The sequence below is a fragment of the Chiloscyllium plagiosum genome, chromosome 14, assembly GCF_004010195.1.
Source record: "Chiloscyllium plagiosum isolate BGI_BamShark_2017 chromosome 14, ASM401019v2, whole genome shotgun sequence".
NCBI lineage: Eukaryota > Metazoa > Chordata > Chondrichthyes > Orectolobiformes > Hemiscylliidae > Chiloscyllium > Chiloscyllium plagiosum.
In genome coordinates, this window is record NC_057723.1 from 24,129,530 (window position 1) to 24,157,205 (window position 27,676).

Consider the following 27,676-nt stretch of genomic DNA (forward strand, 5'->3'; position numbering starts at 1 on the left):
ACGACCCCAAAGAGGTCGATAGCCTGTCACCAGGTCTCTCTTTATTTACACATGGAGAGTCCTTGACACTGATCCAGCTCCCTCAGAACCAGCTCTCAGAGTGAATAAGATGTCTGACTCTTCTGTTCTTAACTGTCAGCCAGAGCTCTCAGAATGAGCCAGATTATTAGACTCAATAGGGGAACTCATACTGTATGAAATCTACTACAATCACTACACCAAACATTACGGACCTTCAGCAACTGTGTCAAAAGGAAGTAGTTCCACAAAAATTATATTATCCAAAGTTGGAATAACTGTAACACAGCTTAGTTTTTAATTTTGTTTTTGCTTTTAATTTTAATCATTCTACTCGTAACTTCTAATGACACAATTGAGCTATTGATGATTTAATTATTTCTAACTGTGGAACAGAATTGAATTAACATTAGCTGACAGCATCTTAAGCAGAGTACTTTGGATATGTGCATGGTAAATCAGTTCCCACATGATCAGCTAAATCAATAGTTCTGCCAATGTTGTTCCCTCGATGATGACATTAGTTGTCATTGTTCAGATGAAATAGTAATGACACAAAAACAATTATTTTTAATAGGTTTGCATGATAAAATACTTCTGATTATGAGAGATTATATTAGATGACCTGAAATCCCTTAAGATATATTGTAGAAAATGAAAAAAGTTTACATTTTTTACTGACCCACACCCCTCTAGATATACTAACAGCTAGCAGTTCAAAAGGAACTCAATTTCACCTCTCAGCAGTCAGCCTCTATCACTTTCTTTACATCTGTTTTGAATGAATAGTTGGCTGTAATTAAGTACCGGGGTTTGGATTGTGCTTCAAATTAATGATATACTTTTCTAAGGTTGTACATGTGTTGGAGTGAGGTGGGGAAGTAATGGGTTGACTCCCATTCCACTTTCAATTAAAATGCCCGAAAAAAAAAGTAAACTAAACAGTCTGAAAATTCTTGCTCCACCATTCAATAAGATAATGTCTGATCCAACACTTCCCACTCCACTTTCCTTCCATCATAACCCTTGATTCCCCTCCTGATTAAAAATGTGTCTATCTCAAATATACAAACAGACTCTGCCTCCACAACTTTGTGGCAAGGAGTTAAAAAGACTTATTACACTGAAGAGAAGAAATTCCTCCTCATCTCAGTCTTAAATTGGCAGTCCTTTATTCTGAGACTAAATGTACTGGTCCTCGACTCTTCCATGAGGGGAAACATTTACCCAGTGAAGGCCCTTTCGAATCTTATATGTCTCAATGAGATCATATCTCATTCTTCTAAAATTAAATGAATTCCAAACTTTAGAACTTTGTACAGTTTCAGCAATACTTTCCTATTCTATACTCCACCTCTTTGAAACAAGGCCAACGTTCCATTTGTCTTTCTGATTACCTGTTTCACCTGTGTGCTCCTTCGCTGTGTTTTGTTTTGTCATAGAACCACAAACCATAACTACAAAATGAATAATTTTGATTTGTAAGTAGCAACATGCTTGTTGTTGTATTCAGTGCATGGGGAGAAGGCATGTTTGTTATGGCTGTTGTACATATCCAAAATATTAAATATATGAGTTTTTCCATCATATATCTATCTTCTCCTGTTTTAAATGTTGTATCCCCTGTTTTGCTGCGTATATTACTGCGGTACATAGAACACATCACAGACATTCATATTAAGTGGGGGTTAATTAACACTTAAGAATTCTGTTCATATGTGACTAAACTTATTTGCTTTCTTCACACACACATCTGACAATTTTACATATGGTAACTCAAAACGAATGAGTTATCAGCTTTTGCCTACCTTATAATATACACTGCGGGGGATGAACATTGAGAATTAAATACTACCAGACTGAATCAATCATTAACTTTCATCAAATGTGTACTGCCCTGACATGTTAAAATCCTTTCCTTATGCACATTGTTTACAAATATATTTTCAATGAAGACACAAAATAAATACTCGTGAAAAGACAGTTTCAGATATGACTATACATATGTCAACAAGAAATAAAACACATATACTTTTAATCCAGAAAATATTTTTAAAACATATATAGCACCTTACATCTGCAAAGCAAACCTCAAAAGTAGGTGGTCTAGAAAAAGGAAAAAAGGGACAAGATGCATTAAAACACACCAACAATACTCAACATAATGTCCATTTGGTGTTACATGAATGGAAAGATTGGGCGCATGCAAATAAAAAATAAAGAAACAATATTTAGTAGTGGAATAGAGGTGTTCATATCAACTTGTCAATGTATTGATGTTCAGTTCATTCTATTAAAATTCCTACTGTTAAATAGTCTGGGAAGAGTTACTTTCCTAATATATCGATTCAAACATTACAACTCACGAATTGGTAAACAGCATCAATATATTTGCTGTTTCAACTTCTAAGTCTCCATGTTTTACATCTAATTCCCTACATTCAACTACATTTACTTGTTTATGCATTGGCCTCTCTCCTGACTAGACTTTGTGACTACCTTTCTGTCAATACACTTTCCTTAGAAACATATTTCCCTTCAGAATTAAAATTCAAATTTAAAGCTTAGGCTTTGGGAAATTTAGATTATTAAATAGATTTAAAGTAAAACTTCCTTTGCAAAAATGTTATATCAGTAATTTAGTACATTTCAAACATTTTCCAGTGTTAAATGTATACTATATACAATCTCAAACATTTGATTTATTTTTTCTTTAAAGCGTTTAGTTAATTGAATAAACCAAAATACATACGAGAAATATTCACATGGCAGGAAATCAATAAAACAACTTAATATATAGGAAACAATAATCGTGCATTATTTACACAAGTATGTAGTCGGCCCATGTTACATCCAAATTTACTTGTAGAATAATATTCCCTGTAGAGTCCACATTTTTTTATAGAACCAGATATTACATATTGCAAAAAGAATAAAGTAGTTTGTTATTTCATCATATTGGTTTTGTTGCTTTGGAGGATTTACTTGATTTTCTTTTACTTTATATTAATCAATGAAATTCAGAGACTTTAATTATTGCACCTACTGAATGAAAGGCATTTTGCTACTGCAATATAATGCAGAGAAAATCTCAATTAACTGATGACATTGTTTTATTACATTAAAAGAAAGTAGCGAGTAGTTTTCAAAATTAATTGAAAATAGTGAGTTGTATTTTTGATATTGTTGAATAAAAATACATCCTTACTTGTAGAGAAAACTAGTCTGCATGAAACTTTTCACAATAAAGTTATAGAACAGTTTGGTGTAAATGCAGAAGTACAAATATAGTCATCCCCTTAGAAAGGGATCAATTGGAATTGCTCAGAAGAGGCTACCAGCAGGGCAATAGTCTGAAAGACGCTAATTGTTATTTGTATAATTTTTAACCTAAGATTCTTTGAGAATCTTGGAATTTTAATTGTTAGTATGTCAGTACAGTGCTGCCTCACTGATAATTTATTGACTCCATTAGAGGGAGTTATCTGAACTTTACTTTTAAAAACATTTAAAACGCTTGCAGAAAAGAATGTACAATATTGCACATGTGTGGTGCTAACTTTATACAAGACCTTGGTCAGCCCAAAATTGGAAAACAGCTCTGGGAACTCAGTTGCAACATGCTTACTGGATATATAGAAAGAAAACAGAGAAAATTTACTAGAATAATGCAGAAGTAAAAGGTTATAGTCATAAAGATGCGTACCAAAAGAAACTCTTTTCTATTGAAGCACAGGGGAGATCTGATGGAGAGTTTTATGGTTATAAACATTTTCAAAGTGAATTGTAAAAGATTGTTTCCAATAGCTGGTAAATTTCTAATAGAATTCTGGGACATTACTGCATAATTATTTTATAATTTAAAGCTATAAAGATAATTAATCTCTACTTCACTAGATTGGATTAGTATATTTGCACTGAAACTTTCCTATATTTCATGCAAATGTCCAATACTGATAGTGACTCTCATCATCTAATATTTCAATGCCCTAATAGCAGACATTTCTATTCTTCTATAATGATTCAGGGAAGACAGTACATTTACTGGGTCTCACTAGTACTCCCATTGAATATCAAGCCCAGAGTCCAACACCACTAAAGAAGACACTTAAACTGTTTTCACATAACAACAAGAGCAAACTTGTACTTCAACAGAAGCGCAAAATGACCAGTAAAAAAATAAGCTGTCAATTCACGACTTCCGATTTTGTGCCAACAGTAAAGAAAATGTGTTACCCTACCAGTAATTTTTAAAGAAAATAATGTGGAAAGAAAATGAATTCCAACCGACTTCATTTTTTGACTATTCAATAACAATCAGTGTAGGATGATGACATCTTAGAGTCACAGAGAAGTACAGCACAGAAATAGACCCTTTGGTCCAACTCGTCCACGCCGATCAAATATCCTAACCTAATCTAGTCCCATTTGCCAGCACTTGACTCATATCCCTCTAAATCCTTCCTATTCATATACCTATCCAGATGCCTTTTAAATGTTGCAAATGTACCAGCCTCCACCACTTCCTCTGGCAGCTCATTCCATACACGCACCACCCTCTGTGTGAAATCGTTGCCCCTTAGGTCCCTTTTATATCCTTCCCCTCTCACCTAAATGTATGCCCTCTAATTCTGGACTCCCCCACCCCAGCAAAAAGACTTTATCTATTTCGCTTATCCATGTCCCTCATAATTTTGTAAACCTCTATAAGGTCACCCCTCAGCCTCCGACACTCCGGGAAAACAGCACCAGCCTATTAAGCCTCTCCCTAAAGCTCAAATCCTCCAACCCCGGCAACATCCTTGTAAATCTTTTCTGAACCTTTTCAAGTCTCACAACATTCTGGCGGGATATGAGTAATCAATGGCAAAAGTGCAAGAAAATAAATTCCGGAAGATTTTGAACAAAATTCTAAGAATTATTCTAAAATAACAGTCATCATTATTGAATTTTTACTAGTTTGGATCTGATGATCTCACAAAAAAGGTAGTACTGTAGCTATGAGTCAAGGAAAGATTATGACATTCAGTGGACATTCTACAAATGGGATAAAGCAAATATGAAAAAATGGTAATAAATCCAGTAGGTTACAAGAAAATCTGATAAACTGTCAAGTTCATTGAAGTGTTCAAGTCATCTCAATAATATTGTCAATATTCATTATTTAAACAATGATATTTTTAAAAACATTATAGTTATATCTAAACATTGAGTGTACTTCGTCTATGCCTGCTTTTCATAAATAAATCCTATTGTCGAAGAATCGTCTCTCATTTTACTGTCATTCCTTCTTCAAGGTTAGATTTCTGAGAGGACATTTCTGCAATGTAATATTTTGATTCCTGCTTTCTAAAAAAATATACTTTACATAATTTTTTTATCAAATTAAAGATGTGAACAAATAAAGCATTCAATAAAAATAAAGTGTTATTATATATTGCAGTACTTTACTTCAAACCACAATGAGCACACAAAATAAATCTTCTCTAAACTCTTCTTGGGACTGAAGCTAAAGAAAGCTAACATTATGTTACAGGATTCCAATACACATAACCCACAGTATTTCCCGGTATGCATGAGTCAAATCAAAACTAGCCTTGATAATATATTGAATTATATGGTAAAGTCATAAAATATTCGATAAGGACAGAAGTGCAAAATATGAAAAGCAGAATCAGTCCATTGAGTTCAGCCCTTCAAATGAGAAATTGCCTAGTTTCCATGGTCAAATTAAGTTGTTGTAATTCTATTTATTCCTATCTTTCTCCAGTGGATATTTTCAATTGTTATGTATAATAAAGAAATGCAATGTAGAAGGGCATTTTAATACTGTAACATACTTTCCTCCAAGAAATTATGTTTTCATTTGAACCCTTCACTGTGCAGCTATTTTGTAAGAAAATCTATATATCCATTATTTTTGTATGCATGATAATGCAATCTTGTTTGGCTGTACACAAATGTAACATATGACATTGAAAGTTATATATTACTTCCCATTTCCATAGTGTCTTTTGAAAGGTACACAATCCAATACACCAGATTGAAAGCTCCGAATGATAGCGGGAAAAGGATCCTGGCATACTGGTCGATCTTGCTGGTACCAGTATGAGATTGCGGTTGAGCAGATGGAGAGAGACCAGGAGCAGAACACAAAACCGGTTGCACATTGCTGTTAGAATCTGGTTCTACACTGGATGCTGACTCTTTCTGAGGTGCCAAGGAGTTAAATCTTTTCTTTAAGTTGGAATTGGAATCAGAATGCTACAAAATAAAAATGAAAATACTTTAGAAAATAGAATGAAATTATCTTCTTCCTGGTAAAGTCACTCTGGCCTAGTTTCAAGATTTGTAACCTTTCTGGGGATCAAAATGAAACCGTCAAAACATCTGTACTCTATATTACATAAACCATTCATTTATGAGACATACTAAACAAATGTATGATTCATTTTGCTAAAATTTGGAGTGAGGATAAAACAAATTACATCAAGTTGGATTAGCATATGTTTGCATTGAAATGCAATCATGAACAAATGTCCTTCCTGGTCTGCAATAGCCATGTGACCTCTACCATGAAGCACACACATTGCAGTACAGCTATCTTACTGAGACTTTAAGAAAGTCATTCCTTCCAGCCACTATCTATTCCTATAACAACACAGAATCATAGAATCCCTACATTACGGAAGCAGGCCATTCAGCCCATTGAGTCAACAAAATTCCAAAGAGCATCTCACCCAGACCCATCCTCCCTTCCCTATCCCTGTATTTCCCATGGCTAATTCATCTAGCCTGCACATCCCTGCAGATAATGGGCATTTTAGCATGGCCAAACTACCTAACCTGCACATTTTTGGACTGTGGGAGAAAACCAGTCTACTCAGTGGAAACCCAAGCAAGCACAGGGAGAATGTGCAAATTCCACACAGTTACCAGAGGATGGAATTGAACCGGGGTCCCTGATGCTGTGAGGCAGCAGTGCTAACCACTGAGTCACTGTGCTACCCTCACATGGTGTCAGAAGAGGGGCTGGGATTGTGTGTATACAAAAAAAGAATGTTCAGAGCAATGAAAGCTACTTTAAGCAACTGAAATAAAAATATAAAAAAGAACGAGAAAGAAGATCTAATTAAAGATAAGATTGTATTTGGCACGTGAGATTTTGCATTGGCATCACATCTACTCAGAATGGAGAGTCAGGAAAGCAATTGACATGTGCAGAAGTGGTGTGGTAGTAAATCAGCAGCAAGAGCATATCCACGGCAGAACAGAACAAATTTGCATTATTCTGCTCAATACTCCAAAAGGGACAATAATCGTGGATAAATGATTGGATCCAAATACCGCAGAGGATATCATGTAAAGGAGAAGAAGGCATGTCTAGCATTCAAAAGCAGTGTTCTCACTACAAAAAACTAAATCAGCTTGCACACAAGGGTATGGTGAGAAGAAAGCAAAAAAAACAAGCACACATGCATATTGCCAATGGAGAAATTCCAACTGAAGATTCTAACAAATCACCCTCCACCATAATAAACAAATGTTGGGTCAGTTGGGTTGATAGGTGATAGAGATGGAAATGTGTTGCTGGAAAAGCGCAGCAGGTCAGGCAGCATCTAGGGAACAGGAGAATCGACGTTTCGGGCATTAGCCCTTCTTCAGGAAAGGTGATACATGGTTTGTGACTGTTGGAATGAGGGCTTCAGAAAGAGAACATCAGGTCAACATAAAGTATCAGATAGTCACCAATACATCATGCCACACAATGATATTTGGAGATTTGTGTGAAGTAGTTGAATGTGACGATCCAAAAAGTAAACCTTGAAAAGTAATGTGCATCTGGTGGCACCTCTAGGACAAATTATTCTGTGAACCCAACATGAATGGTAACCAGGAGTTTTAGGTTATGGACAGCAAGAAAAAGCCTCCTATCTCAGCTGGAGCAAGTCTAAAGCTTCAGCTGGTAATCTGCAATGTGACAAGGATTCCATAATCACTGATTTTCAAAAATTGCCAGCATGTAATCGCAGGAGCTTTTACAAGGAGGGAATTGTTGTAAGATGTGTTGAGGGGGTCATACTGTTAATAGATTTTAATATTAAGAAAAAATGTTAGATTGAGATGATAGCTGAGAGACAGTGAACCATACACGTACATGAGGAATATATTTTCCAGTTAAAACCTAAAGGGGGAGGATCTGATAATTCAAAGAGTAGATTCTAATGCATGTACTAATCATGAAGAATGACCGAAAGGCAATCTCATCCTGGGTCATCTGCCTACAGTGAATCCCCCATGCGATGTATTGCCAGAAGGGTAAGTTAATTGGAGAAAGTCCACAATAATGGTAAAAGCAAACAAGGCAACAGGCAAAAGAAAAAAATTAATAAACAATGCAAGAGGATGGACAAGAATTGCTGGCCATTAATTTGCAAAAAAGTGCACAGGAATGGAAAACAATGAATCCTGTTCAAGTTTGAATAATGATTCAGAAGTTATGTCTGGAAGGAGGAAAAGATGTACAGTGTTTTAATTTGTTTTAAACGTAGCTCAGCCAAAGGTGAAGGTGACAGAGTCGCCAGGAAAATCCAGAAGCCTTTCAACTAAAGGACAGAAGCAAATGTCCCTATGATTGGGAAGTGTTTGTGGCTGCACCAAATTTTTTTTTTAAGATTACTTACAGTATGGAAACAGGCCCTTCGGCCCAACACGTCCACACCAACCCTCCGAAGAGCAACCCACCCAGACCCATTCCCCTACATTTACCCCTTCACCTAACATGACAGGTGATTTAGCCTGGCCAATTCACATAACCTTCAAATTTTTTGGACTGTGGGAGGAAACCGGAGCAAACACACGCAGACACGGGGAGAATGTGCAAACTCCATACAGACAGTTGCCTGAAGTGGGAATTGAACCCGGGTTTCTGGCGCTGTGAGGCAGCAGTGCTAACCACTGTGCCACCTGAATTGGAAGATAAAGCAATTAGGGAAACTAAACCAAAAATATTAGAAAATCTGAAAGAATTTGGTGAGTATTCAGAGGTTTCAAATAGAGGTCCACTGGCTCCACCACATAGATACAGAAAACCTCCTACTGGATAGCTCTGTAAGATCAAGATTGACAGTCAGGGGTGTTGTGGTTATGAAGAGTTGGGTCATCTACAGTGTGAATGGTGATTTTTAAATTTTTTGGCCACTTTAGTTATCTATTCAAGGAGATGCAATTCCATACCTTTAAGAGCAGCTTTCCATTCGGGCAATATGCTTCTGAAAGAACTACTTCATCAGCCTCCAAAAGAAGCATTTGACATGGAAGGGAAATTTTTGGAAGCTTAATGATTTTGTTTACAGTTTGAATAGCACTTCTCAAGCATGGCATATTTTGGTAAAGGCTGTCCTTTTAAGGTTCACTTGTCTTTATGATGCAATTTCTTCTGGAGTGTTACTAATGAGTTTGAAAAGAATGCCATTGATCAAATTAGGAAGAAATTTAAAATTGGTAATCAGATATCTGGTGTTTTAAAATATGTTGATTTAAAGGTATAGCTGAGTGAGTCAGCTGTAATTTTACATTAACAATGCAACTTGGAGAGTACCAATCCCATCATAATTTGTAATGTCAGGACAATAGAAAAAAGATGCAGCTGCCTCCAAAGATACAATGAAATAACTGTGCAGTCTTGTCAGACAGCTCAGTTTGTTAGGTACATAGATGAGATTGAATGCAAGTTTTGATAAATAAGAACAGAAATTGTTGGAAAAGCACAGCAGGTCTGGCAGGATCGGTGGAGAGAAATCAGAGTTAATGTCTTGGGTTGAGTGACTCTTCCTTAGAACTGGTTCTGAAAAGTAACTTGTGGTGCAAAATCTAACGTTTTGAGGCCATTTGGAGAGTGTGTGAAATATTTCAAAGAAAAGATAGTGTAGTGTAGTTTAGGTATACCCACAATGCCATTAGGAAGAGAATTCCAGGATTTTCACCCAGTGAAACTGAAGGAATGGCAATATACTTCCGAGTCTGATGGTGAGAAGTTTGGAGGTGAAATTGCAGGTGGTGGCATCTATCTGCTGCCCTTGTTCTTGTTGATGTTAGTGGCTGTGAATTTGGAAAGTGCTGTCTAAGAAACCTTGGTGAATTTCCACAGTGCATCTTGTAAATGGTGCACAGTCCTGCTGCTGAGCATCAGTGGTGGAAGGACTAAATGTGGATGTGGTGTCAATCAAGCGGGCTCCTTTATCTTGCATAGTGTTGAGCTTCTTGAATATTCTTTGATTTACTCTCATTCAGGCAAGTGGGGAATTTTCCACTTGTGACTTGTAGATTGTGGACAGGCTTTAAGGAGGGAGGAGGTAAACTACTCGCTGCAAGGGTCTTAGCCTCTACCCTGCTCTTGCAGCCACAGTATCTATATGACAATGCTAGTTCAACTTCTGGTCAATGTTAACTCTTATGATATTGATAGTAGGGGATTCAGTGTTGGCATTTCTTTTTAAATTCGCTCGTGGGACATGAGTGCCGGTGGCTGGGCCAACATTCATTGCCTGCCCCTAGCTGCCCTTTAAGAGGTGGTCAGCTGCCTTCTTGAATCGCTGAAGTCCACATGCTGTAGGACAACCCATGATGTTGTTTTGGAAGCAAGTTCAGGATTTTGACTCAATGACACAAACTATTGCAATGTATTTCCTAGTCAGGATGGTGATACCATTGAACATCAAGGAGCAATGGTTTGACTGTTGTTGGAAATGGTCATTGTCTGGCATTTGTATGGTATGTATGTTATTTGTCACTGTCAGCCCAAGCCTGTTCAGATTTGGCATTTGAGCATGAACTGCTTCAGTATTGGAAAATTTGTCATAGTACTGAACACTGTAATCATCAGTGAACATTTCCACTTCTGACCTTATGGTGGAGTGAAGTTCATTGATGAAGCAGCTGAAGATGGTTAAGCGAAGGATGATTAAGGATGTACTCCTACTCTATAGTCAATAACAACATGATATCAAAAAATAAAACGACTATGAGAAAGTCACCTCATTCCATCCTTGTGGCTCGGACTCTCGATTCTCAGAATTATTTCTTTTTGCCTCTGTTTTCCACCCATAATATCTCTGCAGAACTGTCTCTTTGTGAATGAATGGGTGTGTGTTTGGATTTAAAGAAAGTATAATTTAAATTTGCAATAATAGTTTTTTTCACATATTTTTTGCAATCATTTTTCACATATTAAGGTATGTGTGTTTCAAATAAATATATTTTGGCTTCTTGTTTCGTGATATTTTGAATTGTTTTTATTTTAGATAGTGGAAAATGTCAAGCAACAATCTTAGTGATTCAATTGGTCATTTATCCATTTGTGATGGCTAATGGAATAGTGGACAAACAAACAGGAGGCTGGAAGAACACAGCAAGCAGGCAGCATCAGCAGGTGGAAAAAGTCAACGTTTTGGGTCAAGATCCTTCATCAGGACTTGGGAGGGGGGGAGAAAGGGAGCTCCCTTCACCTTTTCCACCTCCTGGTGCTGTCTGGCTTGCTATGTTCTTCCAACCTCCTGTCTGGCTTGCTATGTTCTTCCAACCTCCTGTTTGTCTACTTCACATTTTAGCAGTTTATTTTGTCTCTAATGGAATAGTGGGACTTGCTTTTCAGTGCGCTCTTCACAAAGGAGCTGCGACAATACAATCTTCAATTCTGTACTGAAGGAAATAATATCTATTCAATGGAAAACTATCTTTTTGATGCTTCATATTTCTGGAAATACTTCTTTTTATACCAGGAATTTGAAAACATTATAGATCTTGCAAATTATAAGTACTACCTGACATTTTCACTTATTTCAAAATATAAACATCACCACAATGAATGAGAGAAGCCACTTCCTATCAAAATTAACAGGAGGACATTGCACAAATTTTACTCATTCTTTTTAAATTGAGGAGATATTATCAAAGAGTGGTCAGGAAAACAGGTCTTGCCCATCAATTCAAATGTCAATCCATTTAACTACATCATTTTGGAAACAAAATTTGCATCCATTCCATTTGTGAATCTTGTGTGCGCCTTTTCTCATCCAAACATTGACCTGGTGGAAGACTTTCAGTAGTGGATATTGCAGATTGCCCATCAGAACCACCCTAAAAAGATGTTTTGGAGTTCACTACTTCTGCACGGGAGCTGAAGTCCAGACCACCTAGCTGGTAGGTACAGGAAGGGAACTAATAAAGTGGCAGTAATGTAAGGACAAATGTTGTTATTATGAGAGGGATGTGCAGATTATTGCCAACCCACTAGGTCAGTATTCAACTATTCTAGTAAGAGAGGAGGACCTTGACAAGCATTTTCAACACTGGTGTTCACAGGTATAATGACAAGTCTAACAGTTTGTGGCAGCAAACTGAGTTTGCAGGGCTTCAGTCTGAGCATTCCCTGCAGCATCTGATGCAGGTGCTACATTTGGTGAACCGGTAGGTGACCCATGTAACTTTCATGGAGGATGGCGAACTGATTGAAGTGCTTCTCAAACACTTAATTAGCTAGCATTGCACCGTCTTAGGATTAAGGACCGTGATGATGGAAATCCTGTCCATTGAGAGTTGCATCAGCCAAACAGAGGCAAGCAGTTCTCCATTGTTGCAAATTGTATTCTGGAGCTGATGCTGGATCGCTGGATGAGTAAGAGCAGGATGGGAATTGGTAGATGGCAGGATCAGAGGCAAGGTTGGCAGGAAGGCGATCAGCAATCCTCCATCAGATGGGTCTCCTCCAAACACTCACCCAGGTGCCAGATTTATGTTACGGCTAACACTTAGATTCAACTGCATGTTCACGCCTGCTCTCCGTATCCCTCGATTCTGTGGAACCAAAATCTATTTTGGCCTCAAACGTATTCACTAATGGAACATCAATTGATATTTGAGGTTTAGAATTCAAATCAACTCTGACATATGCTATTTCTACAACTACCCACTTTAAAATCACTTTCAATATTACTTTGAGAATCTGCTTCAGTCAAAATAAACCTCCTGCTTATGAGGTGCAGGCTAAGTTGGCTTTAAGAAGTGCTGGCTACTGCAACCATGGTGTGGCTTTACATGATTTTGTGTCTCATGCTCAGTGAGAAGTTACTCAACAGTGCGCTGAATGTTAGCAGCACAACACAATCCGTAAATAAGACAGTAGCATAAATTTGTGGTTTGAGTAACATGATCCCATCATCCATGTACAGGACTTATTGTATCTTATAGCCCAGAATTTCTTTCAGTTCCGACATATAAAATAAAATGTAGCAAATTCATGTAATGACTTATGTTAAATTTATTCCATACAACATCTTGATCACTAAAATAGATGTTTCAGAATGTAAAATGTAATCACTGCAGCTGTGCAACATTAAAAACAAAATATTCCTAAATCTCTAAAGAGCAATGTTAAATCTCACGGGATCAAGAGAGAGCTAGTCAATTGGATACAAAATCAGCTTGCCAGTAGAAGTAGAGGATAGTGGTAGAGAGCTTTTCTTCACACTGGAGGCCTGTGACCAGTGGTGTGTCACAAGGGTCGGTGCTCAGTCCACTGTTATTCTTCATTTATATCAATGATTTGGATGAGAATTTAGGAGGTGCAGTTCGTAAGTTTGCAGATTACACCAGGATTGGTGGTATAGTGGACAGTGATGAAGGTTGTCTGGGAACGCAGAAAGTTCTTGATAAACTGGGCTGGTGGGCTAAGGAATGGCAGATGGAGTTTAATTTAGATAAATGCAAGGTGTTGCATTTTGGTGGGTAAAATCAGGGCAAGAATTACACAGTCAATGGTCAGGCCCTGGGGAGTGTTATCAAACAAAGAGATCTGGGGATACAGATTCATAGCTCTTTAAATGTGGAGTCACAGGCAGACAGGGTGGTGAAGAAGGCTTTCGATATACTTGCTTTCATCGGTCAGAGCACTGAGAATAGGAGTTGGGATGTCTTGATACAGTTGTACAAGAAGTTGGTGAAGCCTCAATTTGAGTACTGCTTATAGATCTCGTTGCCCTACTGATAAAAAGGGTATTATTGAACTAAAAAAAATTGCAGAAAAGATTGACAAGGATGCTATGTGGGCTGGAAGCTTTGAGTTATGAGGAGAGGTTCGATAGGCTGGGACTTTTTTCCCTGGATCGAAGGAGATTGAGGGGTGACCTCACAGAGGTCTATAAAATCTTGAGAGGCATAGATAAGTTAGGTAGCCAACAGTTTTTTTTCCCCATGTTGGGTGGTCTAAAACTAGAGGTCACAGATTTAAGGCGAAATGGGAGAGATACAAAGGGGTCCAGAGAGGCAACTTTTTCAAAGAGACGGTGGTGAGTGTCTGGAATGGACTGCCAGCGGTAGTAGTGGAAACGAGTACAATTTTGTCATTCAAGGAACATTTAGACATGGATGGGATAGATATGGAAGGATGTGGACCAAACGCAGGCAAATGGGAATAGATTAATTGTGAAAACTGGGCGGCATGAGCAAGTTGAATCGAAAAGCCTGTTTCCATGCTATAGACCTATATGACTCTATTTCAGCACGGAAGCTGGCTGAAGATCAACTCTGCCATTAATGGTCACCATGGCAAATGATACAGTTAATAAACATGTTCAAAGAAATATTTACTGTAGAAACCTCAGAGATCCTTTTGCAAATATGCTAGGCCAGATTTTAATTTTGTTTTTGGAAACAGTGAAACACAATCAATGCTAGGGCTAGTTTTACATTTTATATTTAAAATTATATAAAGGAAATAGTTGTACTGTATAACATCTTTAGGAAACAAAATTGACAATATCTTTATTATATAGGATAAGATGCATATTAAGTGGGAATTCACAAATTGTCTGTTATCATGACTTTGCCTTTTCATGTCGACAAACGAGAACTCACTTACCGATACTATCTCCTCTGATTCAGGTACTCCTGCTACTGCTGATAATGCTGCTGCTTGTGTTGCTTTTTTTTGGGCTTTTTGAGCCTGAAGATTTGTGAAGTAGTTTACGGCTGCAAATTCGATGAGTGCAGAAAAGACAAAAGCGAAACATACTGCTATGAACCAATCCATAGCAGTAGCATAGGACACCTTTGGTAGCGAGTGGCGTGCGCTGATACTTAGAGTAGTCATGGTTAAAACTGTAGTAATACCTTTAGAAATTTAAATAGAAAAATAATAATCTACTTAGCATTTTTGGCATTGATAACAAAGCAAACAATTAGATGGCCATTTTTGTACTTAATTTTCTTATATCCCTTATGACATTTAATGAATGGCGAGCATTATCTTTGAGGTGTGGAAGTAGACTGTTCCTTAATGTCCACCAAGTGTGTTTACTTCTAGTCACTGACCTGAAATATTTAAAGAGATTGTCAACTTGCCCATCCCTAATTGCAATTAGGGATCAACCACATTGCTGTGAGTATGGAGTCACATGTAGGCCAGACCACTTAAGGACAGCAGATTTCCTTTCCTAAAGGACACCAGTGAACTAGATAGGTTTCTTCGACAATGGTTTTGTGGACATCATTAGACTCTTCTTTCTAGACTTCTATTCCATTCAATTTCTACCATCTACCATTGCAGGATTTGAACCTGTCTCTCCATAACATCACCCGGGTCTTTGGATTAACAGTGCAGGGATAGTACCACTAGGTGATCACCTTCCCAGTGATGATACATCTTGTAGTAAGGGTTCACGTCCACTAAAAGTTAGAGATAATAGTGCAAACTTAATCCACTCAGGACTTTCTCAATCTGCAAATTGTGGCCTAGCTGCTCTTGAGAAAGTGGCAGTGAGCTGCCTTCTTGAACTGCTGCAGTATGCTGTAGGTAGACCCAAAATGATGTATGGGAGGGAGTTCCAGGAATTTGACCCGTGACATAGTGAAGGAACAGCAATATATTTCCAAATCAGAATAGTGAGTGGCTAGGAAGGGAACTTGCATGAGGTGGTTCCACTGCTGCCCTTGTCCTTTCAGATGCAAGTGATTGTTGCTTTGAAAAGTGATGTCTCAGCATATTTGGTGAATTTCTTCTCCAAGTGGAGATAATATATACTGTTGCTATTAAGCATTGGTGGAGAAAGTGAATGGTTGCGTTTGTGTGTGGTGCCAATTCACGTGGACTGCTTTGTCCTGCCTGGTGTCAAACCTTTTGAGTATTAATGGAATGGCATTCATTCAGGTAAGTGGTGAGTGTTCCATGACATTTCTGACTAGCACCTTGTAGATAGTGGATAGGTTTTTGAGGTGGGGGGGAAAGAGGTGAGTTACTCACCACAGTATTCCTAACCTCTGATCTGCACTTATAGTCACTGTATTTATATGATGAGTCCAGTTGATTTTCTGATCAATGCTAACATCCAGGATGTTAACAGTAGGGGTTTCAATGATGGTAAGATGATTGAATGTCAAGGGGCAGTGGTTAGATTGTTTCTTATTGGTGATGGCAATAGCCTGGCATTTGTGTTGTGCGAATGTTACGTGCCAATTGTCAGCTCAAGCCTTGATACTGTCCAAGTATTTTGCATTTGAAGATGGCCAGCTTCATTATCTGAGGATAGTGCTAAACATTGTGCAGTCATCAGCGTACATCCTTACTTCTGACCTTATAATGGAGGGAAAGTCAATGATAAAGATGACTGCGTCTAGGACGATACCCTCAAGAACTCCTGCAGAGATATCCTGGAGCTGAAATCACCACTTTCTCAAGAGTAATTAGGGATGGGCAATAAATAGTCACCAAGCAGAAACATCCACATCCCAACAACAATTTTTTAAAAAACATACATGAAAAGCACACATTTAGTCAGAAAAATGTATCGCTTATTCATTACATTTCTTAATATAAAAAGCTACACATTAAACATTGACATGAACTTACAAAAATAGCAAAAACACAATGTGAGAAAATGTGAAAAAAAAACAGGGACAATAATTCTGCATCTAAGCCACCATACACAATTATTTATAAGCAGACACAGTAAAAGTTTCCATACCCGCCACAGTACGAGCAGGGACAGATTCTTTGTTTATCCAGAACACAACCTGAGACAAAACTACAGTCATGATGCATGGGATGTAAGTCTGAATGAGATAATAGCCTAGTTTTCTTTGTAGGAAAAAATAGACTATTTGTATGGAGTATTCACCTGAAACAAATAAATGATGATGGTAACTAAACAAAGATTGACCAATGAACATACTCATAAGTAGGTATTGTAAATCAGGCATACCAAATACTGTTCTAGCTGGGACAGACTCCTTATTAATCCAGAAAGATACTTGGGAGAGAATTACAGTCATAATGCAAGGAATGTAAGTCTGAATCATAAAGTATCCCATCTTCCTTTTTAAGTGAAAATACACTGTCATCACTATGTATTCACCTGTAAAAAGACAAATATAAACATTTTTGTGATCATAACATTACTAGAGTTCTCTTCAGATTAACATTCTACAGACTGAAAAATAAGTTAAGGATGCAACAAAAAAATCTAGAATATGGCATGACAAGTTAAAAATAGGATAATAACTTGTAATGGTAATGGTATAAAGCACTGTTGTATGTCATGCTTACAGGAAAATATATAACTGATCACATGCTTCCAGACTAAATTTGGTATTAGAATGTACATGCTTTAATTTGTATCAATATTTTTACAATTAGCATTAAGAACATCTGTCATACATTGAAGGCAACTTTAACACCTTCTGACAAGCCTCTCCTGCACCTTTTAGCAGTATTAAATAAATCAAGTTCACAGAATTGTTCAATTGGAAACCATAAGGTATTGCAGGATTGGGTTGCATAGTGACACTGGAGATTTGAAATAGAGGCAAATTATACAGGAACCAAAACTTAGAAGTGCTGCTTCAGCTGCAATTATTAAAGGTATCGTATAATTGCATCCACTTACTTGACACTTTGAAATTTTAGTTGAACTTTGCAGGATGGTTCAACTAATTACCTTTCTCATTCTCGTTACTGTAGGGATCAGTTAGCTCCTTTAGCTGGATAGCTAGCTTGTGAAGTAGTGAGTTCAATTCTCACACCATTTGAGGTTACCATGAAGAATGCTCCTTCTTTACCTTGCCCCTTGGCTGAAGTATCATAACCCCCTGGTTAAATCACCGCCAGACATGTCTCTCTAATGACAGAATGGCCCTCTGGGACTATCGTGACTTCACCTTACATTCATAGAATCTTTAGGGCAGATTAAATATTAAAAATTCATTTGAAATGCAATGTTATCACATATAATATGTGACTTTATTTTACATTGTGTGATCGCTTCATGTCACACTTGTGATTCTTATTTGCTATGATATTCAGTGAACTATGACCTCAGACCATTTCAGTTCAAATAAAGTAGTGTAGTAGTGACTCTATTCATAATACATTAAAATTGAAAAATATAATAATATTTTACAATACTATTTATTAAATGTTTTTAAATAACAGCTAAATATTACCTGGAAAAATTAGATTAAAATGCCACCTAATAAATACCATTTATATATTATGAATTATGTCAACTTGTAACAAGCATCTAGATTACAATAGTAACTTGTAACAAGCATCTAGATTACAAGAGTCACTGTTTCACTTTAAGCTTACACATCATAATATAATTTCAATGTCTGGTGTTACTTAGTTTGAGATAGAGGTGATAATGGAAGGAAAGTCTGCCCCTGTTCCAGTTGGCCCTTAGTATTAGGCATAGTTTATTCCAGTTTCCATTGTGTTGAACTAATTGGTTGTCCCAATTTGCTCTACTCTAACATAATTTAGACTACAGGCCAACCCCCGTATCCGCAGAATCATTTACCATGATTTACTATGACCCGAACATATTATAGGGAATGTAACAGCACAAGGGATCAAGGGGCTGCCAGGAGGGTAAATTCCCCATTTAAATAAATGAGTTCACTCCTATCCGCAGTTTCGGGATAATGCGGTAGATCTTGGAACGTATCCCCTGCTGGTATGGAGGGATTACTGTAATGTGTGGTAATGCAATTCCATGTTTTTATTCACACTCTATATATTAATAACAGAGTGCTGAACAGAATATTGCTTCTCTGTCATGCTTCCTTGTTGACTCTTCCATCTGAACATTTTACCTATGGAGTTATTATATCAGTTGCATCACTGATTGATTTACAATTTGATTGATCTAGATTGATGGTCCCTGGCCTGTGTTAACTGAGTGATTGATGTAGAGTGTATCTAATTCTCCCAATTATTAATAATTAGTATTTATACAAACCATTCCCTTTGTTCTCTAGAAATAGCAGGATTTATCTGTTTATTCTGAAAAATAACTAGTTTGGAAGAGATATGAATAATAAGATTATTTCATTTATTTGATAGCCATACTTTCAGCTCGTTGATCTCTTATGCATACTTCTGACCTAGTAGTGAAGTAGTTAAACATTATGCTTGATTCTGTAGTTATTTTATTTTGTTTGCTTACATCTTTGATTCTCTTCATATAATTGTACATGGCCATGATCTTCAACTGTTTTATCATGTCAGAGTTTCTAGGATTTAAGTTTTTAGGTTTTGGATCATTAATAATTCTGCTGTAATATAACATTGTTCAACAATGTTCAGAAATTCATTAAGACTACTACTTTATCCTGATATTTTGTCTGCAGCATCTTTAAAGTTTTCACAACACTCTGCTGAACTGTATGTGGATGGTGTAGTGAAATGGCTGGATGGTTTAAAAATTGTATTCATTTGCGAATATTCTGCAGATTTAATTAACAAACTACAGACCTTTATCTGGTATTACTTCATGGAATACCATGCATTGAATAAATAATTTTCAAAGCTTTTTACATGGAATCTGCTGTTGTCTAATGATATCCATTAATCACCCAATGAAAATAATCAGTTATAATGTTGAGGTAGATCTTCCCTCTGAAATCAAACAAATTTAAGCCTAGCATTTTCTAAGGTCTAGCTGGAAAGGTTTTTTTTGATAGCATTAGATTTTCCATTGGTACTTGACTGTTACTTGATTGCTACAAAGAATGCAGGCATTCTGTGGCTGCTGAGATCTGAGGCTACTATAACATTTATTGTACTCTTGCCCTGCATGTTGTGAAGTATAAATGGCTAACGTGGAGTCTTTGAAGAACCTTATCCCTCATAGATCTTGGGATCACCAATCACATGAAGACTAACAAATTATCCACTATTTTTAAATACTTATATTGCTCATAATATTATCTACACATTGTTATTTGGAACATATTCAGACCTGTCATCTTGGCAGTGTGCTCTGATTTGTATGCAATGTTCATCTTCTAACGGTGTTGCTCAATTTCTGCAAGTTTCCTTTCTTAGCCTAGTAAAGTACTTGTGATGGTAGAAGAATGTGTATCTACCTTTGAATTTAGTGTGATACCTTACTTTGTAAATTCATCAACTGTAGATCTTGATACTATTTGCATTTTTCCTAACACATACTCAGTTGTTGGGTCACACGACATTAACCTTAATCTAAAAGATTGTATTTGAGAGAATACCTCGACAATTTCATTTGAAATTGTCTTCAGTCCTTAAAATTGTTCCAGATTCATAACTTTTTTTCTGTATAAATAATATGTTGCTCCCCTTCTGGACCTTCGTTTTGCCCACAACGTAAGCACAAAAAAAAAATCAGAAATACTGTTTTGTACACTTTTGGTAGCTTTAGTGAACTTTATGATAGGCTTTCTGAAGGAAGAACTAGCAATCTTTCTGCTTCCCGCAAGGACCACCCCAACTGAAGCTTTGGTGTTGCCCCAAAGTATGGGCTGCTTGTGACTCATCTGATTGTTATGTGAAACGAGTCAAAGATGAGCTCTAGGGTCAGATCTTCATTGTCTGTAAAAAGTCTTGAGTACTATTTATTGCACCAACAATCCAATTACTGACTAATTCATCTTCCAAGCCTCTGTTGCCACTGTTATCAACTGATCTGCAAGGCTAGATTTTAAACTTATAACAATTTCACTTTGTTTCTGATTTCTCTATTTGAACCGTACTCACTCTATAATTAATTTTTCTTCAGACTGAAGTGCCTAATAGTGTAACACTTCTTCAACTAATGCTAAAGTCTCATCAATATCTTGCTTCATTAGGACATCAGCCACCTCTGGTTATTAATTTGGACTGACCTGGTGCATCTGAGCTTTTACCTGAAACTTTAAGTCTGTTTTGTACATTTCAGACTGGTGTTTCTAGAGTTTCCATCTCTTTCTTTGTTGTCGAACCCCTCTTCCTAAGCTGTTGGGATTGAGATAGTGACTGTTCTGTGGATTTTGACATCTTGTGGATGCCACATTGCTCTGCTTCTTAAAGGCTGTTCTCCTTCTGAAGTTTCTGCTACTTCCCTCCTATGTATGCCTTGTTTTGATGCTACTTCAAGGTCCACATTTCCTTCATCATTTACTGAATGCTTGAAAATTGTGATTTTCACCCTACCTTGTCAGTTGCTTCCAACTGTTGCCTGCTGCACTTCCCATGTTTTGGGATGGGGTCAATTATGGAAGAGTGTACTAGTCTGTCCTTAATCCTGAGCTTGGTTTATCCCAGTCCCCTTAGTATTGAACTAATTGGTTATCCTTATCTGCTCTATTCTACCAATAATCTGGATGTGAGCATGGTAAAATAAATTCCAACTCTTAATTCACACTACATATATTGCTACAATCTAGTGCAAAGTGTTGCTTCTCTCAGTCTCTAGCCAGACACTGTTTACATCATGATTACAAAAATTACATCACTGATTGATTTACACCAACCCCTCTGAACATGTGTCTTACTGAATTAAAGTATAGACAAGAGACTGCTTCAAGACAGTAACACATTAAATACGTAAAGGAGTGGCCCAATTGGTTTATCAATGTCTTCTCAAAATCAAAATGGAATTATTATTGTAATATTTATTTCAAAATGTATGTAACATCATATTTTAAAATGTTATTTTAAACAAAGTAAAACACAAATGAAGGTAAATTTTATTTACTGTTTTGCAAAACAAATTCATTTTGATTTCAACTATTTTTAATTTATGTTTATATTTGCAGGTTTCAGGATGATGAAATTCTGAGTCAAGTGTAAATGATGTGGAAGACAATAAAAAAATGCAAAAGTATTTAGCAAATGTCAATATAAGTCACATTCCAAACAGTCTACATGCCTTGTGCAACAAGTATGGACAATTTGGAAAGGCACCATTCTTTTTAATAAATACTAATAATTTTAAAGCTATTTTAGGCTTTAAAATAGGAGCGTGGGGAATCATTGCTCAGTACACTGCAAGTAATACCATTTCAAACAGATGGCAAGATTCATGATTATGTCATGCAGTTTGAGTCAGGTTGTAAAGTTGCAGGTGCCTGCCATCTGGAAGCTAACCATTCAAATCTAATATTCATCAAATGGCAAGTACTTGTTATTATGTAAAGTCGCATCGATAAGAATATAATGTCAGACAATAACACCTCTTGGTAATTGTAAAAGCAGTATTAATGCCCTAATATGATTTATCCCCTCAATACATTGTTTTGCTGCATGGACCGGTTCATACATGATTGTGTATTAATCCTGACAAGTATGAAATTTTACAAAGTATTGCTATTTCAAATATCAGAATTAGAACATTTTCAAATTCAACTGGTCAATGCCATTAAACTACTGATGGGTCCAAGATATAAATGTTCTTTATTTCCAGCATATTTTCTCTTCTTATTTTAGTTGATTTGCAGTTTAGAATTGAGAACTTTGGGTATAAATAGTAAAGTTTTACTCCTATTATTTAAAAAACTATACAACAAAAATACTTACTTGTTGAAACACATAACTAAAAAATCATCCCACTTGCCTGTGTTGGATTTCATGGTTTCACTAGATACAGTTTGGCCTACAAGATCATACTGCAGCAGACTTGAAGATTCATCTGGTACTTCTACTGAGTATGAGGGGCCCTTCTTCCAAGTGTAAATTATTTCACTTCTAGGATAGGCATCTGCAAAATTAAATGTCAGGTTCCAGTTGATTCTCCCATCATAAACTGTTAGTTTTTTAAATTACCTAATATATGTTTTCATCAGTTAACAGTATCATCATGCCTATTTACAGCAATAATGATTCATAAGCATGAAACAGAAGGCATTTTGGAGCATCAATTACCTAAAAATAAGATAGCAGATCAAAACATAGTTACAGTGTAGAAGGAAGCCATTCAGCTCACTGTCAGCAGTGGTCTCCAAATTTAACTAATGTGATTTCCCCGGCCAGCTCCCTGTTATGCTTCTTTCTTCCTTTTCAGTTGACACTCTAATTCCCTTTTGAATGCCTCAGTTGAACCTGCGTCCATCACAATCTTAAAGTGCATTCCAGATCCTAACCGCTCAGTGCACAAAAATATTGCTCATGCTGATTTTGCTTCTTTTACCAACCACATTACATTTGCACCTTTTGTTGTTTTTTTATGTGCAGGTATAGTTTCGCCCTATCTACTCTACCCAAAGCAGTATCTTATACAACTTCATAATAATGTCCTTGCTCTGTGGCACTATTAATGCAGTCTTGGATAGTATCAGCTTTATTGAACTTATTTTCAACCTGTTGTGACATTTTTAATGACTTTTATATGTCTCCTGCTCCTGCACCACCTTCAGACTGTACATTTTATATAGTCTCTCCATGTTCTTCCTAGCAAAATTAATCAATTAATGTTTCGCTGCACTGAACTTCATATGCTAGTTGCCTGCCTATTCCACCAACTTGTCCATGTCCTTTTGAACTTCTGCACTTTAAGCCCCACTGTTCACAATGTTTCCAAGTTCCATACCAACTGCATGTTTTGTAATTGTGCTTTTTAAAATTTATGGTTGGCAAAAGAAGCAAAAATCAGCATAAGCGATGTTTTTACACAATCAGCATTTAGGATCTGGAATGCATTTTCTAAGACCTTGATGGACACAGGCTCAATTGAGGCATTCAAAAGGGAATTAGAGAGTCAACTGAGAAGGAAGAAAGAAGCATTACAGGGAGCTGACTGGGGAATCACATTAGTTGAGTTGGAAACTGTGCCAAGGGCATAAACATATCAGGAACAGCAAGTATCCTAATAGATGCACTTCAAAATATCCAGTAAGTTTCTTAACACAATTTTCCTTTAACAAATTAATGTTGGCTTTCTTTAATGAACCTGTATTTGACAACAAGGCTATTAATTTTATCCCAAGTTATTGTTTCTATAAGTTTTCCTTACACTGAGTTTAAACTGGCTGATCTATGTTTGCTGATCTTATCTTAATACCTTTTTTGAACAAGGGTGCAACATCTACAATTCTCAATTCCTCTGGCATCAAACATGACTCTAAAGAAGACTGAAAAATTATGGCCAGTGCCTCTGAAATTTTTGCTTTAACTGCCCTAAGTATCCTTGTATGTAGCTCATCTAATTTTGGTGCAATTTTTAAGTTTAGCCAGCCTATTTAACACCTGTTCCTCATCAATTGTAAGTTCTTCATATGTATTAGTGATCTCCTTTTTCACCACAGCCTGAGCAGCACCTTCTTCCTTGGGAAAGACAGATGCAGAGTATTAATATCTCAGCTATTTCCCTTCCCTCCAAGCATAAATCCACTTTTTGGTCCCCAAACAATCCTACTCCATCGATCTAAAACAAAACTCTTTTACCGCACTGTCTTGCCCTGTATCCCTTTACAGTACTTGTATCTCAGGAGAAAGTGAGGACTGCAGATACTGGAGAAGTCAGAGTCAAAAAGAGTGGCGCTGGAAAAATGCAGCAGGTCAGACAGTATCCGAGGACTACAGTTGACTTTACGGGCATAGGCCCTTCATTAGAAATTCCTGATATTTAAAGTCCTCCATTAAAACTACTCTATGATTCGTGTATCGCTTTTATTTCTTTGTAAATTTATTCCTTAACATTCTTTCTACTAGTTCCTAGTGTATGAAACATCTCTCCCAGTTTGGGGAGAAGGTCCCTGGATGATTGAGGAGGTACTTGCAGGATGAATAATGCTAGGTGCATCACTATCCTTTTTAGTGCTTTGGGTGGTCCATCTAATTTCATTCCTTTTAGCCTTTTATAGTAGTTTGGTACCACTGAATAGCCTGCTAAATCATTTCAGAGACTATTTAGGAGTCAACTACAAAGCTGTTGATCTAGGATAACATAAGTCAGACCAGGTAAGGGCAGCTGTCCTTCTCTGAAGGGTAGGGAGTTTAAGGTGAGAGGGAAAAGAGTTAAAAGGGACCAGAGGGACAACATTTACATGCAGATGGTAGTGTTTGTACAGAACAAGCTGCCAGAGGTGGTGCAAGAAGGGGTATAATTATACCATTTAAAAGACAGACATTCACATGAATATTAAAGACTAGACTTAACCATCTCAAAATATATTAAGAAAATAGCCCAGAGCTTGACTTTTTCTTATTTTAGAAAGCTAAGTGCAAGGCGTTGCATTCCAGATGCAATGTGATTGGTCAAACTGCTCGACGTTAAGCAAAACACATTTTATCTTTATACTATAGTTAAAATAAAGACAACATAAAAACAAAATAAAATAAATGGATTAACTATAACTTTATCAAAATGATTTACATGATATATATATATATTAACTACTACTAATCAACTGTTCCAATATAGTAACAACCCGTAAACACAGCCTCGTCAAAAGCAAATTCAGTAAAATAGGTTGTCTCACATTCTAGCAGAAGGTAGAGAACCCAGCTTTTACAGTGAGAGGAATGACAGCTTCTACATCCAGCTTGACGACTCAAGCAACGCAGAAAGCTAAAACTTAAAATCATTTCTGTGGAAGCTTGGCATCACCCATTCAAGCTGCTTCTATTGTTCCAACTTTTAAAAAAGCCCAGGACCTCACAAGCTGTTTATTTTATTGGCTTTGAGCAGACCACTCTACACCTCTATCTCAATCTTTCTTCATTAAGAAAACTAGGATAAAATGCACTTCTTAAAGTATTGTCACATGGGTACTTGAATAGGAAGGGATAGAGGGATGTGCACCAAATGCTAGAAAGTGGGACTAGATCAGCTCAGGATACTTGGTCGGTGTGGATGAGCTGGCCCGTAGGGTCTGTTTCTGTGCTATATTATTCTATGAAAATTACCCAGGTGAACCAGGTGGGTTTTTATAACAATGGTTTCATGGTCTATATTACTGAGATTAGCTTTTATTTCATGATTTATTAACTAAATTTAAATTCCCGTATCTATATGTTAGGATTTGAACCTATACCCTTCAAGCATTTGCCTGGGCCTCTAAAATAATACTTCAGTGACATTACCATTCTGCCACCACTTCTGCATTACAACGATAATTACAATAACATTAAGAAGGCAATTGTTTGTGATACATTTTCCAAAATCATAATTTCATTTTATGCATTAACAGATAATCTTTAGATAATGTAAGGTTACTTCTTCAGTCAGTTAAGAAAAACTTGTTTGTCAAGGAAAATAGCTTGCTTCTGTTGTATCAAGAATATCCATCAGCAACTCCTTGTAACATTTATATTAACGTGCCCATGATGACAGGATACGATAAGTTGCTTTTAATATACTTAAGAGGGAAATCAGGAGGGCAAAAAGGGGACATGAGATAGCTTTGGCAAATAGAATTAAGGAGAATCCAAATGGTTTTCACAAATATATTAAGGACAAAAAGGTAACTAGGGAGAGAATAGGGCCCCTCAAAGATCAGCAAGGCGGCCTTTGCGTGGAGCCACAGAAAATGGGGGAGATACCAAAATCCCATGCAAGGACTGCACAAAACACTACATAGGACAAACAGGAAGACAGCTAACGATCCGCATCCATGAACACCAACTAGCCACGAAACAACACGACCAGCCACACACGCAGATGACAAGCAACATGAATTCGACTGGGACAACACTACTATTATAGGACAAGCCAAACAGAGAACAGCCAGGGAATTCCTAGAGGCATGGCACTCATCCACAGATTCAATCAATAAGCAAATCGACCTGGATCCAGTATACCGGCCAGTGCAGCGGACAGCTGAAACTGACAACCGGAAGCGGCAGATACAAACCACTATAAATGCCAGAGGAAAGATCACAGAAGCGCTTCACAGGAGGCTCCCAAGCACTGAGGATGTCACCTAGACAGGGGACGAAACGTCTGCAACACAAATTCCCAGCTCGGCGCACAAAACCACAACAACGAGCACCCGAGCTACAAATCTTCTCACAAACTTTGAATACCAAATGAATATTTTGCATCAGTATTTATTGTGGAAAAGGATATGGAAGATATAGACTGTAGGGAAATAGATGGTGACATCTTGCAAAATGTCCAGATTACAGAGGAGGAAGTGCTGGATGTTTTGAAACGGTTAAAGGTGGATTAATCCCCAGGACCAGATTAGGTGTATCTGAGAACTCTGTGGGAAGCTAGAGAAATGATTGCTGGGCCTCTTGCTGAGATATTTGTATCATCGATAGTCACAGGTGAGGTGCCGGAAGATTGGAGGTTGGCAAACGTGGTGCCACTGTTTAAGAAGGGCAGCAAAGACAAGCCAGGGAACTATAGACCAGTGAGCCTGACCT

At 37.1% G+C, this 27,676-nt stretch overlaps 1 protein-coding gene across 5 annotated transcripts in view; it reads right to left on the reverse strand.

The window, feature by feature from the left end:
* Window positions 1-4,786: 4,786 nt before the first annotated feature.
* LOC122556557 (gamma-aminobutyric acid receptor subunit alpha-6-like) overlaps window positions 4,787-27,676 on the reverse strand; it is a 33,655-nt gene continuing 10,765 nt past the window's right edge. For 3 of the 5 annotated variants that reach the window (XM_043703356.1, XM_043703354.1, XM_043703353.1), the window contains 5 exons: window positions 22,923-23,066; window positions 17,274-17,426; window positions 17,037-17,189; window positions 14,936-15,186; window positions 4,787-6,282 (listed from right to left, as the gene is read on the reverse strand). In XM_043703356.1, coding sequence (XP_043559291.1) covers window positions 6,001-6,282; window positions 14,936-15,186; window positions 17,037-17,189; window positions 17,274-17,426; window positions 22,923-23,066 — 983 coding nt within the window. In that variant the 3' untranslated portion in view covers window positions 4,787-6,000. Of the gene's footprint in view, window positions 6,283-13,916; window positions 14,059-14,935; window positions 15,187-17,036; window positions 17,190-17,273; window positions 17,427-22,922; window positions 23,067-27,676 lie in introns of those variants that run through there. The other 2 variants (XM_043703358.1, XM_043703357.1) reach the window with 2 other exon arrangements.